Source organism: Ananas comosus, linkage group 3 (assembly GCF_001540865.1).
Source record: "Ananas comosus cultivar F153 linkage group 3, ASM154086v1, whole genome shotgun sequence".
Classification (NCBI taxonomy): Eukaryota; Viridiplantae; Streptophyta; class Magnoliopsida; order Poales; family Bromeliaceae; genus Ananas; species Ananas comosus.
Window position 1 is genome coordinate 16,098,851 of NC_033623.1, and position 12,366 is coordinate 16,111,216.

General features: G+C 42.4%; 2 protein-coding genes across 2 annotated transcripts; one reads left to right on the forward strand and one right to left on the reverse strand.

Moving 5' to 3' along the window:
• Positions 1,805-4,570, forward strand: LOC109707871 (homeobox-leucine zipper protein ROC3-like). Its single transcript, XM_020229397.1, has 5 exons — positions 1,805-2,024; positions 2,109-2,279; positions 2,446-2,711; positions 2,883-3,000; positions 3,134-4,570. The coding sequence occupies exons 2-5, from the start codon at positions 2,121-2,123 to the stop codon at positions 3,707-3,709; spliced, it is 1,119 nt and encodes a 372-aa protein (XP_020084986.1). The 5' UTR covers positions 1,805-2,024; positions 2,109-2,120; the 3' UTR covers positions 3,710-4,570.
• Positions 6,084-12,366, reverse strand: LOC109708087 (oligopeptide transporter 4-like). Its single transcript, XM_020229684.1, has 6 exons — positions 11,559-12,366; positions 11,339-11,436; positions 8,129-8,692; positions 7,494-7,749; positions 7,189-7,371; positions 6,084-6,931 (listed from the first exon to the last, which is right to left on the reverse strand). Exons 1-6 carry the CDS (start codon positions 11,925-11,927, stop codon positions 6,317-6,319), a joined length of 2,085 nt encoding a protein of 694 aa, XP_020085273.1. The 5' UTR covers positions 11,928-12,366; the 3' UTR covers positions 6,084-6,316.

Sequence of the window (12,366 nt, forward strand, 5' to 3'; positions counted from 1 at the left end):
ACCTTCTAACAAGAATCAAGGTANAATCAACTGTTAATAACTGTAGGTTTATTTGCATAAAATTAATTAATTAAAATTATTAAATGAGATAAAATTTTAATTTTGACATATCTCTTATGCAAATATAGAGGTTATTATTTCATACACTCGTATACCAGGTGCAAGCAATAGTTTCCTAGAGAGGATGGAAAAGTATAGAGAAAGAGAAAGGAGAAATTATTACTTGCACCTATTTGGTTTCATGCAATTTTAATTTCCCTACAATTGCAAATGCACGACTCAATTTTTGTATCTGGTTTAGTGCAGTTGAGTGGAGCTATGAAGTTATATTGTATTGTAACATTACTTGGTATCTTTTTTCTGTTTTTTCTGTTAGTTAGGGGAGTCCTCAAGCTACATTTTAGACCTTCCAAGTATGCAGTTGATAATACTTTGCTAATTAGATCGTTTCCTAATATTAGTCTAATAAAATCTTATGAATGATTTTCTTTAGCATCGCTTGTAGTTTCATTTTAGACATTTTTTTAGCTGTTTTCAAATTTAAAATTTCTACTTTTTTAAAATTTACTGCTTCTTTTATAACTCTCATTATAATGCAGTACCTTCTAACAAGAATTAAGGTAAAAGAAAAATAAATGGTTACAAATCAATTAAAAACATAAAGCGGTTAGTTATTTTGTATCAGTTCAAACTGGAGGGTTTAATTGCAAAATTCGGAAATCAATCACAAGGAAGCGAAATAAAATTGGGCCTGTTTGTCAAAATTTCATAACGTTGGGCTTGTCCAAGATAGTAAGTTGAATTGGACCCAAATAGGAGAGAGTGAGCCCCACAAGGTGGTTCCCACCCCCATCATGTCACTTTGTCTGTTATTGACCCAACACGTCACTGAAACCCCTATTGGACAAAATAAATCTATCCGTCAACCCTATCCTTTCGGGCCCACTAATCCTACGATCCCGGTGTCACCATCAGTCCCCTCTACTTGAATCATAGCCGTCCATCAACCGACCACTCATCAAAAACTGAAGCAAAAACAACCCCCCATTATTATTGTTATTATTATAATGGAACGTTTGTTTATTTTGGACTCGCACAGACTTGTAGTCAAAATAGAGATTTAAAATATAATTAAATTCAATGAAAATTTTGACGAATTTACCTAGTTTAGGTAAAAGAAAATATAAAACATATTTGAAGTATGACCGGTTTAAATTAACTGTAAAATTTTTTAAAGTTACTTTTACTGTCTAATATTTTAGTTTGTTTGAATTGATTCAACTAAACGATCTTTGAGTTTAAAATTTAAGCTAATTACTTTTTATCTTAAAAATTTATAGTTTAAGAATCGCGTGAAGTATATAAAGTAAATTCTATAAAAAATAAAAATTACACATAAATTTTAAAATTAAAATAATATTTATAATTCAAATTAAACAAATTAAAAAATTGAATAGTGCATCAAAATGTTGAAAAAATCAAGTTATGGACGTGTTTGTAAATTTCTGCAAAGTCGGGCGGTGGCAGCACATATTTTGCACCAAACGCGAAGTAAGGGTGTAAAAGAGATTTTGGGTGGGGGTTTGACTTTGGTGGGAGGAGTTTGGGGGGTTCGGTCACCTCCCCTTCTCCACGCCTGGCCGACCGACACGTGGCGGTGGCTCGGGAGGCGAATTCTCTGGCGGGTGATCGGTTTCTGTCCCCTCGCGCAGTTAAAGTCCCGCATTTACCCCGTACGGTAAAACCCAGTAATTAATTACCCCAGTAATGGCGCGTCGAGGAGAGAGAAAGCGAAAGAGAAAGAGCAAGTCTCCCCAAAGAAATAGTGTTAGAGAGAGAGAGAGAGGGAGAGAGGGAGAGAAATAGAACGCTCCTCTCTCTCTTCTAGTCCATGGGACTAGTGTCTTCTTGAGTTGGGTGTGAGTGTGAGAGAGAAGCGATTGCAAAGGAGGAGGAGAAGAAGAAGAGCGAGTTCTCTTTCTCTCCCATATTTTCTCTCAATACTACCAACCCCACCCACAGTGGTACGCTATTATTTTCTCACGATTGTTTTTTGAATTTTTTTAAAAAATTTTATCTGATGATCGATTTGCTCATCTGATTTTTAGTACACGGTAAAAATGTATGGGGATTGCCAAGTGATGTCGTCGATGGTGGGAGGAGGCGGGGGAGGGAACGTGGTGTCCCCCGACTCCCTCTTCTCCTCGCCGATCCGAAACCCTAGCTTGGGTTTTATGACCAATATGCCCTTCCACGCCTTCTCCGCTGCTCTAGTACCTGTGAGTACGCGATCCCTCCGTATCTCTCCCTATCCCCTCCCCTTCCTATTTTTAGTAAGCGTTTTCCTTTTTCCGGCACTAAAAATCTTAAGCGCGAGATGTGATGGTGCCCGTCCCTGTTCGTTTTCGTTTTTTTTTTTTTTTGTTTTGTTGTGGGGGGGCGAAGAAGGAGGAGGGGGTGATGGTGATGGGGAGGGGCGGAGCGGCGAAGGAGGAGGAGGTCGAGAGCGGCGGCTCCGGTAGCGGACACTTGGACGGCCTCGGATCCGGCAGCGGACACGTGGACGGCCTCAGTTGCGGGGAGGAGCACGATAACGAACACCAGAAGCTGCAGCAGCAGCACCAGCAGCAGCAGCAGCAAACGCCGTCGGGGAGTGCGAAGAAGAAGCGTTACCACCGCCACACCGCGCACCAGATTCAAGAAATGGAAACGTGAGATTATCATCACAGTACTCCTGTTCCATACTATTAATATTTTAAAACAAGAAAAAAAAATGATTTTCGTTATATTTGTATTTAACAAAAATAAATAAATGTAATCGAGTTCGAGAGGTATTTTTGTTTAATAATAATAATAATTTTGTTAATAAAATAATTAATCAGGTTGTTTAAGGAATGTCCGCACCCGGACGACAAGCAGCGGCTGAAGCTGAGCCAGGAACTCGGCCTGAAACCCCGTCAAGTCAAATTCTGGTTCCAGAACCGCCGCACCCAGATGAAGGTGCGCACGTTAGCCCTACCTCTCCTGCCTTCTCTACTATGCACACTCCCATTGTATCAACCAAAAAAAATCAAAAAAAAAAAAAGAAGGTAAAAATATTTTGATGCTGCTGTGGTGTTGTTGGACGGATTAGGCGCAACAAGATCGGGCGGACAACGTAGTACTGCGGGCGGAGAATGACAGCTTGAAGAACGAGAATTTTCGCTTNCCAATTCTTATATACCATGCATGTATGCATGGCCACGTGGAATGCATGCAGGCGTCAAGCAACTCGTCGCAGAACGTGGAACTCCTGCTGCAAGAGAGCAACACCCACCCCTCCGGCGGCAGCCTTGTGGTGTACGCCACCGTCGACGTCGGTGCCGTCCAGGTTGCGATGAGCGGCGAGGACCCCTCCTACATCCCCCTCCTCCCCATGGGCTTCGTCCTCTCCCCATCTCCTCCGCCGCCATCGCGAACCTCCTCCGCCACCCCCGAAGGTGATGGCAGCGGTGCTTCCGCCGCCACCGCTGCTGCTGTTGCCCCGGGATGCCTCCTAACTATCAGCATGCAGGTGCTGGCGAGTGCAGTCCCATCAGCGAAACTGAACCTCTCGAGTGTGACAGCCGTCAACCACCACCTCTGCAATGCAGTTCGCCAGATTAGCGCCGCCCTCGGCGGGCCGCCTCAGCCAGAACCGGCCGGGACGGCGGCGCCGCCTGACCCGTGAGGGGAAGCAGAAAGGTGGTGGAGTTAACTGCTATACTGCCTGGTGCAATCCGTCTATACCGATCGATATTCCCAAAATGCCCCCCCAACACCTCTGCTTTTCACATATATATTATAATTGTTGAGTATTTAGTAACTAAAATCTCTAGATTATTTTTTGTACAGGAGCAAGAGAGAATTTGACAAGGGCCCATGCAGAGCCGCAAAATGACCAAAATACCCTTATCGAGTCAGGGGCATTTTGGTTATCTTATATTTTGTGTACGCGTGTATAGTCCATGGGCGTTGTCAAGTTTTCACTTGCTCCGAGCTTTTACTCTATTTGCAATTCATAATCAAATTTGCGAAGGGCATTTTGGTCATGTTGGTGCGGCATTGATGGGATCCGGGCAATCTCCACCTACCCACTGCCATCTAAGATATGCTTCCCAGTGAATTAAACATGTTGAAGGCCGGCTGGCTAGTTATTAATATATGTAATAAGATCAAGAGCGATGAATTAATTGTGTTGTGTTGTGTAGTGTGATGTAGTGGTTGGGGGAATGTTGTGAAATTAGGGTTTGTTGGAGGAGGGGAGTCAAGAGCGCACCAGGTGTGACCCTGAATGCTCTCCCCCTTTTTTAAGGCCCAAAATTTGAAAAGAGGAAGCCCAAAATGGCTTCTGGGCCTTAAAAAAAAAGCGGGGAGTGGGAAAGGAGAAGGGTGTTGGTTCGGGTATTGACTTCCTTCTTGCGTTACTTTAAACATGTTGTTGGTCTCCTTTGTTGTTTTGCATAATTTTATTAGCTTAATTTGGCGTGTTTGTGTACGTAATGTAACTCTTCGTTTTAGCTTGGTCTCCTTTTGGGAGCGCGCGCGCGCCTTTTTGTTCGCAGCGGGGTTGGTTGGGTGGAGTTAATGCTTTTTATGACCGTATTTATGACTTTGAGCTTTTAATGTCCAATCCTCCTTTTTATGTTCGTTTCTACTTTCATGCAGGGGCGTCGAATTGGCCGAGCCATGTTCTGTAATTGATGGTTTGGGTCCTTGGAAGTACCACCTCCACTGTTGTCATTTTCCGAAATCTTGAAAGTATATTAAATTTTCTTCTTGACAGTGCTAGGCGAATGTGAATGAGATTTTTTTAAAACTGAATTTTCCGAACCCCAGGTGACTGAGCGACTCCAGGTAGAATATGTAACTCGTGAATTTTATGAAGCTATTTGGAATGATAAATATCTCATCAAAGACTATGATAAATATGAGCTGAAGTTATGTAACAATTTTTTTTTTTTTTTATTATCGTATTTTCATACAGTATGAAAAATTTCGTTTGAATATTATTATTTCTGCTGGACGATAGTTTTCTCATCAAAATGAAGGTCAAATCCCTCCCCTTGATTCGGCTGGCTGGATAATATAGAGAGATTAAGGAACCCTCCCTCCTCCCATGCTTAGGCTATCCGATCCACCGTTCGTCATTAGTGCTCTAATGTTAAATCATCTTGAGTGGTGAATTAGACCAGTGCTGCTAAGGCTTAGTTTGGTATTAAGGCCTATGTAACGCTATTAGATAAAATGAAATTGTTGAAAAAGCATATAGGGATATGTTATTGCGTTCTCCGGTGGGACTGCACCCCTGCGGAACGGAATATTACGTATGGAAACAAACAGTATATTTTTTCAACGTACTTTCTCACCGAACTAACGCAATCTCTCCGCAATCCCAAACGAAGCCTAAGCTAGGGTCAGAGTCACATCTGGGCCCTTTCTATATTTTGGGCCAGGTTGGGCCTGATCTGATCCACTGTACATTGTCTGAAAGAACGAGCGGCCCAAAACCATGATAGTCCGATGGGCCCAGACCATTTGTTGGTGCTATGTGGGACTCGGGCTTTTGGATCTAGGACGGCAACAACTTGTCCTAGATGGGCCCCCGATTGACGCAACAGCCTAATTGTAGACGGCCTACTAAATGGATATGCTCGCCCGAAACATATGAGTACGCTGTTAAAATCAAAGGTTAATTTGATTTCTAGAGGTCTTTTACTCGCAGTGTGATTTTGCAATACATATAACGATATCATTGAACTGGTCATGTACAAATGCTGAAAACGGCAAAAGCAAGCTCATGGAAATTGGAAAACCAACTTGGAAAGATGACACCATTATATCACTGTACATTATCCGGACATTAAAATATAGGCCTGGAAAGATTATTAAACAGCTAGTTAAGGTCAGTGCAAGCTAATCAACAATAATAACAACACAAAAAAAAAAAAAATAAAATAAAAAACAGAAGCACTGCTCAACATGTTTCTACTTCTCCGATAGAGAAGTTACATTAGGGATGTGGCTTAGTAGAGCTTGAAATAATAAATGATACTGTAAAAACATACTCCAATCAATCAAGCAGTAACTATTATAGAAAATCTGATAAACTAAGCAATGCTGCAGAACACTTTTACAATTTTTACTCGCATTTTCTGTATCAAATGATAAATTAAAGTTTTTATTTAACGAAGTTTGCGGATTTTAACCTGTAACAATTCCAATCCAGTTTCACCACCCTAAAATTGAATTATACACAGCTGATCAAAGAAAGAGACGGAAATGAAGCCTGACGCCTTCAGAAGACCGGGCAGCCATCCACAATGACCCCTTTGGCCGTGGGACACGTCGCGAGGTCGCAGTGCTCGCCGGCGGTCCCCCACCAGTTGAGGCTCTTGTTCTCCATCGTCACCGCAAAGTAGAGCAGCACCCCCATCATCGCCACCCCCGCGTCCAGCCCTGCCGACAGGACGTAGTTATACCTCTGCCACCACTTCTTCCGGTACCTGTACACGAAGAAGTTGAACACCGTCCCGACCGCCGCCCACGACGTGTAGTTTACTGCAGTAGCCGGCGGCATATTGGCAGTTGCACCAAGAAGCACGGGGAGGTTTATCAGGGGGATCCACGATTGCGCGGGGAAGATCCTGTGGAAGGCCCAGACGATGACCGGGCCGACAGCACCGCCGAGGAAGAACCAATTGAGCGCGCCGTAATTGCCCAGCGGGCCGAAGATGCGGCGCGGGCCCACCAGGCCCCAGATGACGGACGCGTCGAAGAAGACGCGGTCGCTGGGGCACGTCCACGGGCTGTTTGGCGGGAGGAGGTCCCTCTGGCAGATGTCGGTGATCGAGCCCAGGAGCCACCATGCCACGCCTATGTTGATTGTACCGGCGACCACCGTGCCGACGGCCTGAATTAAGCGGCGGCGAGAGTTTAGCCATTTTCATCACACAAATAAAAGTTAGAATCGCAAACTACGCTTTTCAGTTACATGCATACATGTACGTAGGCTAGCAGAATCAGTTAAACATATTTGCAACTCGCAAGAAATCGATCTACTTGAAAACAGACAATCAATATAGTAAAATTTAATGGTTAAGTTGTAGCGCCAGAAAGTGTACCGCATTTTAAGTTGATTGATCAAGTAGGATGATTTGAGAATACTACCTGAACTAGGAACATGGATTTGGGCGGGATCTTCATGTAATGGCCGAGCTTGAAATCGGAAAGGAAGGCGACGGCCTGCGCCATGCTCATGTAACCGTAGACCTTGAAGCACACGTTGGCGATCGGCTTTCCCGGCAGGATCAGACCCATGCAGTATTCTGTGATAATATTCAGTCCCGGAGTCTTTGTTTTTCATTCAGAAAAAGAAAGAAAAAAAAAAACAAATCAGGATGATTATCATGTACCAAATAAATAAATTTATGTCTCTAAAAATTGAAGTATGAAATGAAATAGATTATTTGTACCTGGTTGGTAGTTGCAGTGATGATGCTGATGGGGAGAGTGAACACAAAGGCCATGGCGCAAGCAAAGAGGAGGCCCCACCATGGAAGTTGAATTTGGTCCTTCAACACAGTGCACAGAATCAGGGAGATCACAACTGTCACCAGCAGCAGTAAATAGAACCACCAGCTGGGTATGTCTTCATACTTCCTCATTAACCTCGTGTGGATGTCCACTTTTCCTTTATTATACGAAGCTCGGTACCGATTGTATATTTCTCTGGAAAAGTTTCGCTTTAGATCGTGAGTGACATAACTTACTCGAATCTCTTAAAAAAGTAAAATAGTTCTTGCTGAGGAATAAGAGGATTACATCTTTGGGCCGAATGATTTTGCAATTGCACTTTGTGACAATCGCATGTTTCTCTAAGAAAATTGGTATTTTTTGGGACCTAAATCTCAGAATTCAACTAAAATGGCTCCGGCAATCAAAATGGTACTAGTTTGCACCGATTTTACATTGCATTGCTCTATTCTACGTGGAACATAGCTTCCAATGTGTGCGTACATAGAGAGACAGAGCGGCAATTTGGCAGAGTAACGTGAGATAGGTACAGTCACATAAAATCAGAGCATGTAGTATAGTAGTAGGTTATTACCTTCCATAGAACAAAGCAACATGAGTTAGCGTAGCCGCAATGGTCGCGAATCCGAGGCCGTAGGTTATAGCAAAGAACAAACTCAGGTTTATCCTCCCCTGCTTACCGTACGCAGTCATGTCGATCTCAAACTTGTTGTTGACGATGGCGTTGATATCATACGGCTGGCCAGCAGCCGTGAACAAATCCGAGGAGAAAATTGGGAAAGTCTTTGCATTGTAGAGGTTGAACCCCCAGTATGCCACCGGCATGACTACGTAGAGGATCAAGAGATAGCCGACGAAGATATTGACGATGGCGAAGAAGGGGGTGATTAACGGGCTGAAGAGGTAGGAGGCGACGGTGCTCCAGTCGAGGGTGAAAGCACCGATGCCGAGCCCGTTCATGCCGGAGCCAAGCTGTTGCGCCGTTACGGACTTGGGCCAGGCCCAGCAGACCCACGAGATGCTCGTAATGGTCGGGAAGAGGTAGCCCGGAACGACGTACCACGAGAAGCTGCAGATCAGAACGATGACGAAGAATTTGGCCCGAGACATGCGGCGGTCTTCTTTCTCGTGTAAAGCCCTGCAGATGAAGTGATCATCGTTATCCATAACATAATTTGTATGTCATGAGCATTCCAGAAATAAAGGAGGTCCGAATTGTTCGTATATTTCCTCCGTTTTGTTTTAGGTAGAATTGTTAGTATTCACGCAGTTGGTAACTTGGTATGAACAATTGGAAAACAAAAATATGAAAATATTAGAGAAAAAAGAGAGAAACAATAGAGAATTTCTCTTAAAAATATAGAAAATTTTCAATGCATGTGTTTAACTATTAAGATTCTTCCTCAGTGACCTTAGAAGTGTTTACCAATGTTGTACCCAGAATCTGTAGCAAATTAAGGTAGAACGTAAAGAGGACTATGGCTGGTGTGGCGGAAAAGTAAGTAAATAAATGCCTGTTAAAAGTGAAAATTTAAAAAATTTAAGACACCCAAATAAATTAGGTACGTAACAAGTCAATTGTCATATGATTAAGATCTTTCGCCAGTAAATTACTACAGAAGCAAAGTCAAACATTTATTTAGTACATTGAAGAATTAAAAGGTGCCATCCAGAAAGTGACAGGGAATTAATGCTGAGTAGGGACATTTATACGTAGCAAAATCCTCTCCTTATAGGAGCCCTATAAGAATCTTCAATCGATGCAAATGGTCCACAAATTCCGGCGAATGGACACAATCAAGGAGGAGAGAAAAAATGCAAATTTTTTTGCAACACTGACTCTCAAAATGCTTTAGCTAATTTTATGGATTTGAATTATGTTTTGCTTTGTGAGGCCGCAATGAGGCACTAATCCTCCAAGGAATTCAACAAATCATGACAATGGAGAAACTATTCCCAGTTTGAAAGGTCGATGTAGCGCGTAGATTCTATAGAAAAGCCACAATTAGGTGGCCCTTCTAAAGCATTAATTTCACACGTACCATCTCCACGGGTTCTGGAGACTCATATTACAAGAATTTTGTAACGCAGTTATTACACATGGATGCAAGTTAAATCAAACAACAACTATGCATCTTAATCAAGGAGTAGATATGAACTGTACTCTCTTAAGCAGAAGAAGTATAATAATTGTGATAGCCAAAGAAATGAAGAGAACGTACGTAATGCTTTAAAAAGTTGCACGACAAAGCGATGGCCGAACAAAAAGCTTTTTCCTTCTACGTTGTAAAGATAGGAAGAGAAATACTTTACATAAAGTTTGGTGGAAATATACACAGCAACAATTCTGAGTTGGATAAACCAAACGTACAGCTTTTGTCACGTTGCTCAAAAAGCCAGCACAATTCTTCTCGCGTTTTTTTTAAGTAAAAAAAGCGCAAAACTTTTATCTGTGTCGATGATTTGTTTGTCGTGAAAAAATCTATATACGGTGGGGGTTGTGCGGTTTGGTTTTCTTTTTTTTTTTTTGTTTTTTTTTGTTTCTCTCTCTCCTCTCTCTCTCTCTCTCTCTCACAGAGGTAGCGGGGTTAGGCTTTCATTTTTCTAATTTAATCTAATTTTTTCCCTCAATTTTTCATTATAAAATTTTTTTATATAATTTATATTGTTTATATATAAATTTTAATTTTATAACTGAGCACTTAAAAGATGAAAAAAATTGATGAAGTTGAACTTAACTACTTATATTAATAATTGATAATTACGAGAATTATATAAAGTGTACTAAATCTATAAAGATAAACGACGCATTCAAATTAATCAAATCAAACAAATTGAAAGTTGGATAGTAAAAATAAAATTTTGAATCGATTCAAAATGATCCATGGTTTAGAAAAATTTTATATGCTTTTATGTTGATTTTAGTTTCAAATTTCAAAGTTATATTTATAATTTGATGAGCAATTAACTTTACCTTCAGAATCTTCCGAAATATTTAAAATGTGGTTGTTCGACTTTTAATTTTTAATAATTAAGCTTTCTAAATTTTATTAAACAATTTAAAAGATTCTTTCCTTGAATGAAGTTACTAATTAAATAAAAATAAAATTAATTGGTGCTCCGCCCTTACTTCATATGGAAAAAAAAAAATAAAATACAAAAAGAATAAATTATATATTTAGTTCAAACTATAGGATATGTAACACTTAGCCTCCGTTTGGTTCGGGGTTAAGGAAAAAGTAGCTATTCCAGGGATAGAGTTAAGTTCAGAGTTAAAGTGGGGTTAAAATTTTTTTGTGTTTGGTTGGGGGTTGGAGTTAGACTAGAATAATGAAAAATAGTGTTTGGTTGGGTAGGTGGGATAAAAAGATAATGATTGATAAAGAAGGATAATGATTGGTTGGAGTAGGTGTGATAAGAAAGATAGTGGATTATTATGAATAAAAAATAGTGTTTGGTTGGAGTTTGGTGGGGTTAAGTGGGGTTAGCTAATCCGGGATAATTTATTTGAGGTGAGGTTAGGTGGAGTTAGCTAACCCCACCTATTTTTTGAAGTGTTTGGGGATAAAATAGGGGTTAAGGGGTTATTCCATCCCTTAACCCCCAACCAAACAATGGCTTAGTTCTCAAATCTGAATGCATTATAATTTTTGGTTCAAACTATTAGATTCAGCACTTTACTTCTCAAACTTCAATTAATTCTACTGAGCAAACGCTACGGCAGCAACAGAAGCAGCAACAACAAAAAGGGAAAAATTAAGGATAGCTTTGAGAGTTAACTAACCGGAAGAGCGAGACCTGCACGAGGTTACTCGGCCACCACATGTGCGCCGGCTCCACCACGTACTTCCTCATCAACCCGGCCCACCCGTAACCCAACACCTAAAATCCATATCCCCACAATCACAATGCGCGCATATAATTAATTAAATAATAATAACAATAATTATAATACTTAATATATATAATTAAGGAGAAAACCAGGCAATGGAGCGAGCGAGCACCTGTGTGGTGATGATGAGAAGCCAACCGGCGGCGAACGAGATCTTGCGCTTGTAGAAGGCCCTGATGATGTCGATGATGCCGACGGCGTAGGCCGGGCCGTTGCCGAAGGCGTAGCCGGCGTTGGCGAAGATGGAGATGAGGACGTGCTCCTTCATGTTGAAGGGCCCCGGATTCAGCGAGAACTGCCGGTCGCCGAACCCCGGGATGCGGAACTTGCGAGTGGGGAGGACGTTGGCCAGGAATCGGCCGACGGGGAGGGAGGCGACCTGGACGGTGATCTGCGTGATCACGAGGGGCTCGGTGCGGTAGGCGAAGAACTGGTTCAGGAACGACATGAGGGCGCAGGAGACGACGCCGATGGACCACATGCGGAAGGTCCACACGGGGAGGGACGGGTCGTCGGTGTTCGCCACCGTCAGCCGCACCTGCTCGATCGGCGAGAGCTCCTCCTCCTCCTTCTCCTTCTCCTTCTCCTTCTCCTCCTGCTCGACGACGTCGAAGGAGGCGACCGCACGGCAGGGTCGGCGGTCGCCATTGGGGCTCTACTGCGACTAATGCTTGTGCTTGGTAATTAAATTGGGTGCTGATCGGGAATAGCAATGATGAAGAGGGAGGAGGATATGCTGTTGCGGGATACGAGGGAGGCAGTTATAATTGGCGGGGAGAAGGGGAATCTCGCGTTGTTAAAATTACGAGAATGCCCCTGTGGGAATATCTTCGGGGGAATGGCGTAGCGTATCGGGACGGTGTTTTTCAGAGCGGCCGCGGAGTGAACGGTTTGATGCGCCGTCGCCCGTCGACTAAGGA

What these genes read in the sequence shown, in the direction of transcription:
- LOC109708087 (XM_020229684.1), bottom strand. Translation starts at nt 11,927, where the DNA reads ATGTGGTCCATCGGCGTCGTCTCCTGCGCCCTCATGTCGTTCCTGAAC. An exon ending in GTGCAGGTCTCGCTCTTCCG is followed by an intron (nt 8,693 to 11,338) that starts GTTAGTTAACTC and finishes CTTCATCTGCAG; the next exon opens with GGCTTTACACGAGAAAGAAG. An exon ending in TCACTGCAACTACCAACCAG is followed by an intron (nt 7,372 to 7,493) that starts GTACAAATAATC and finishes TGAAAAACAAAG; the next exon opens with ACTCCGGGACTGAATATTAT.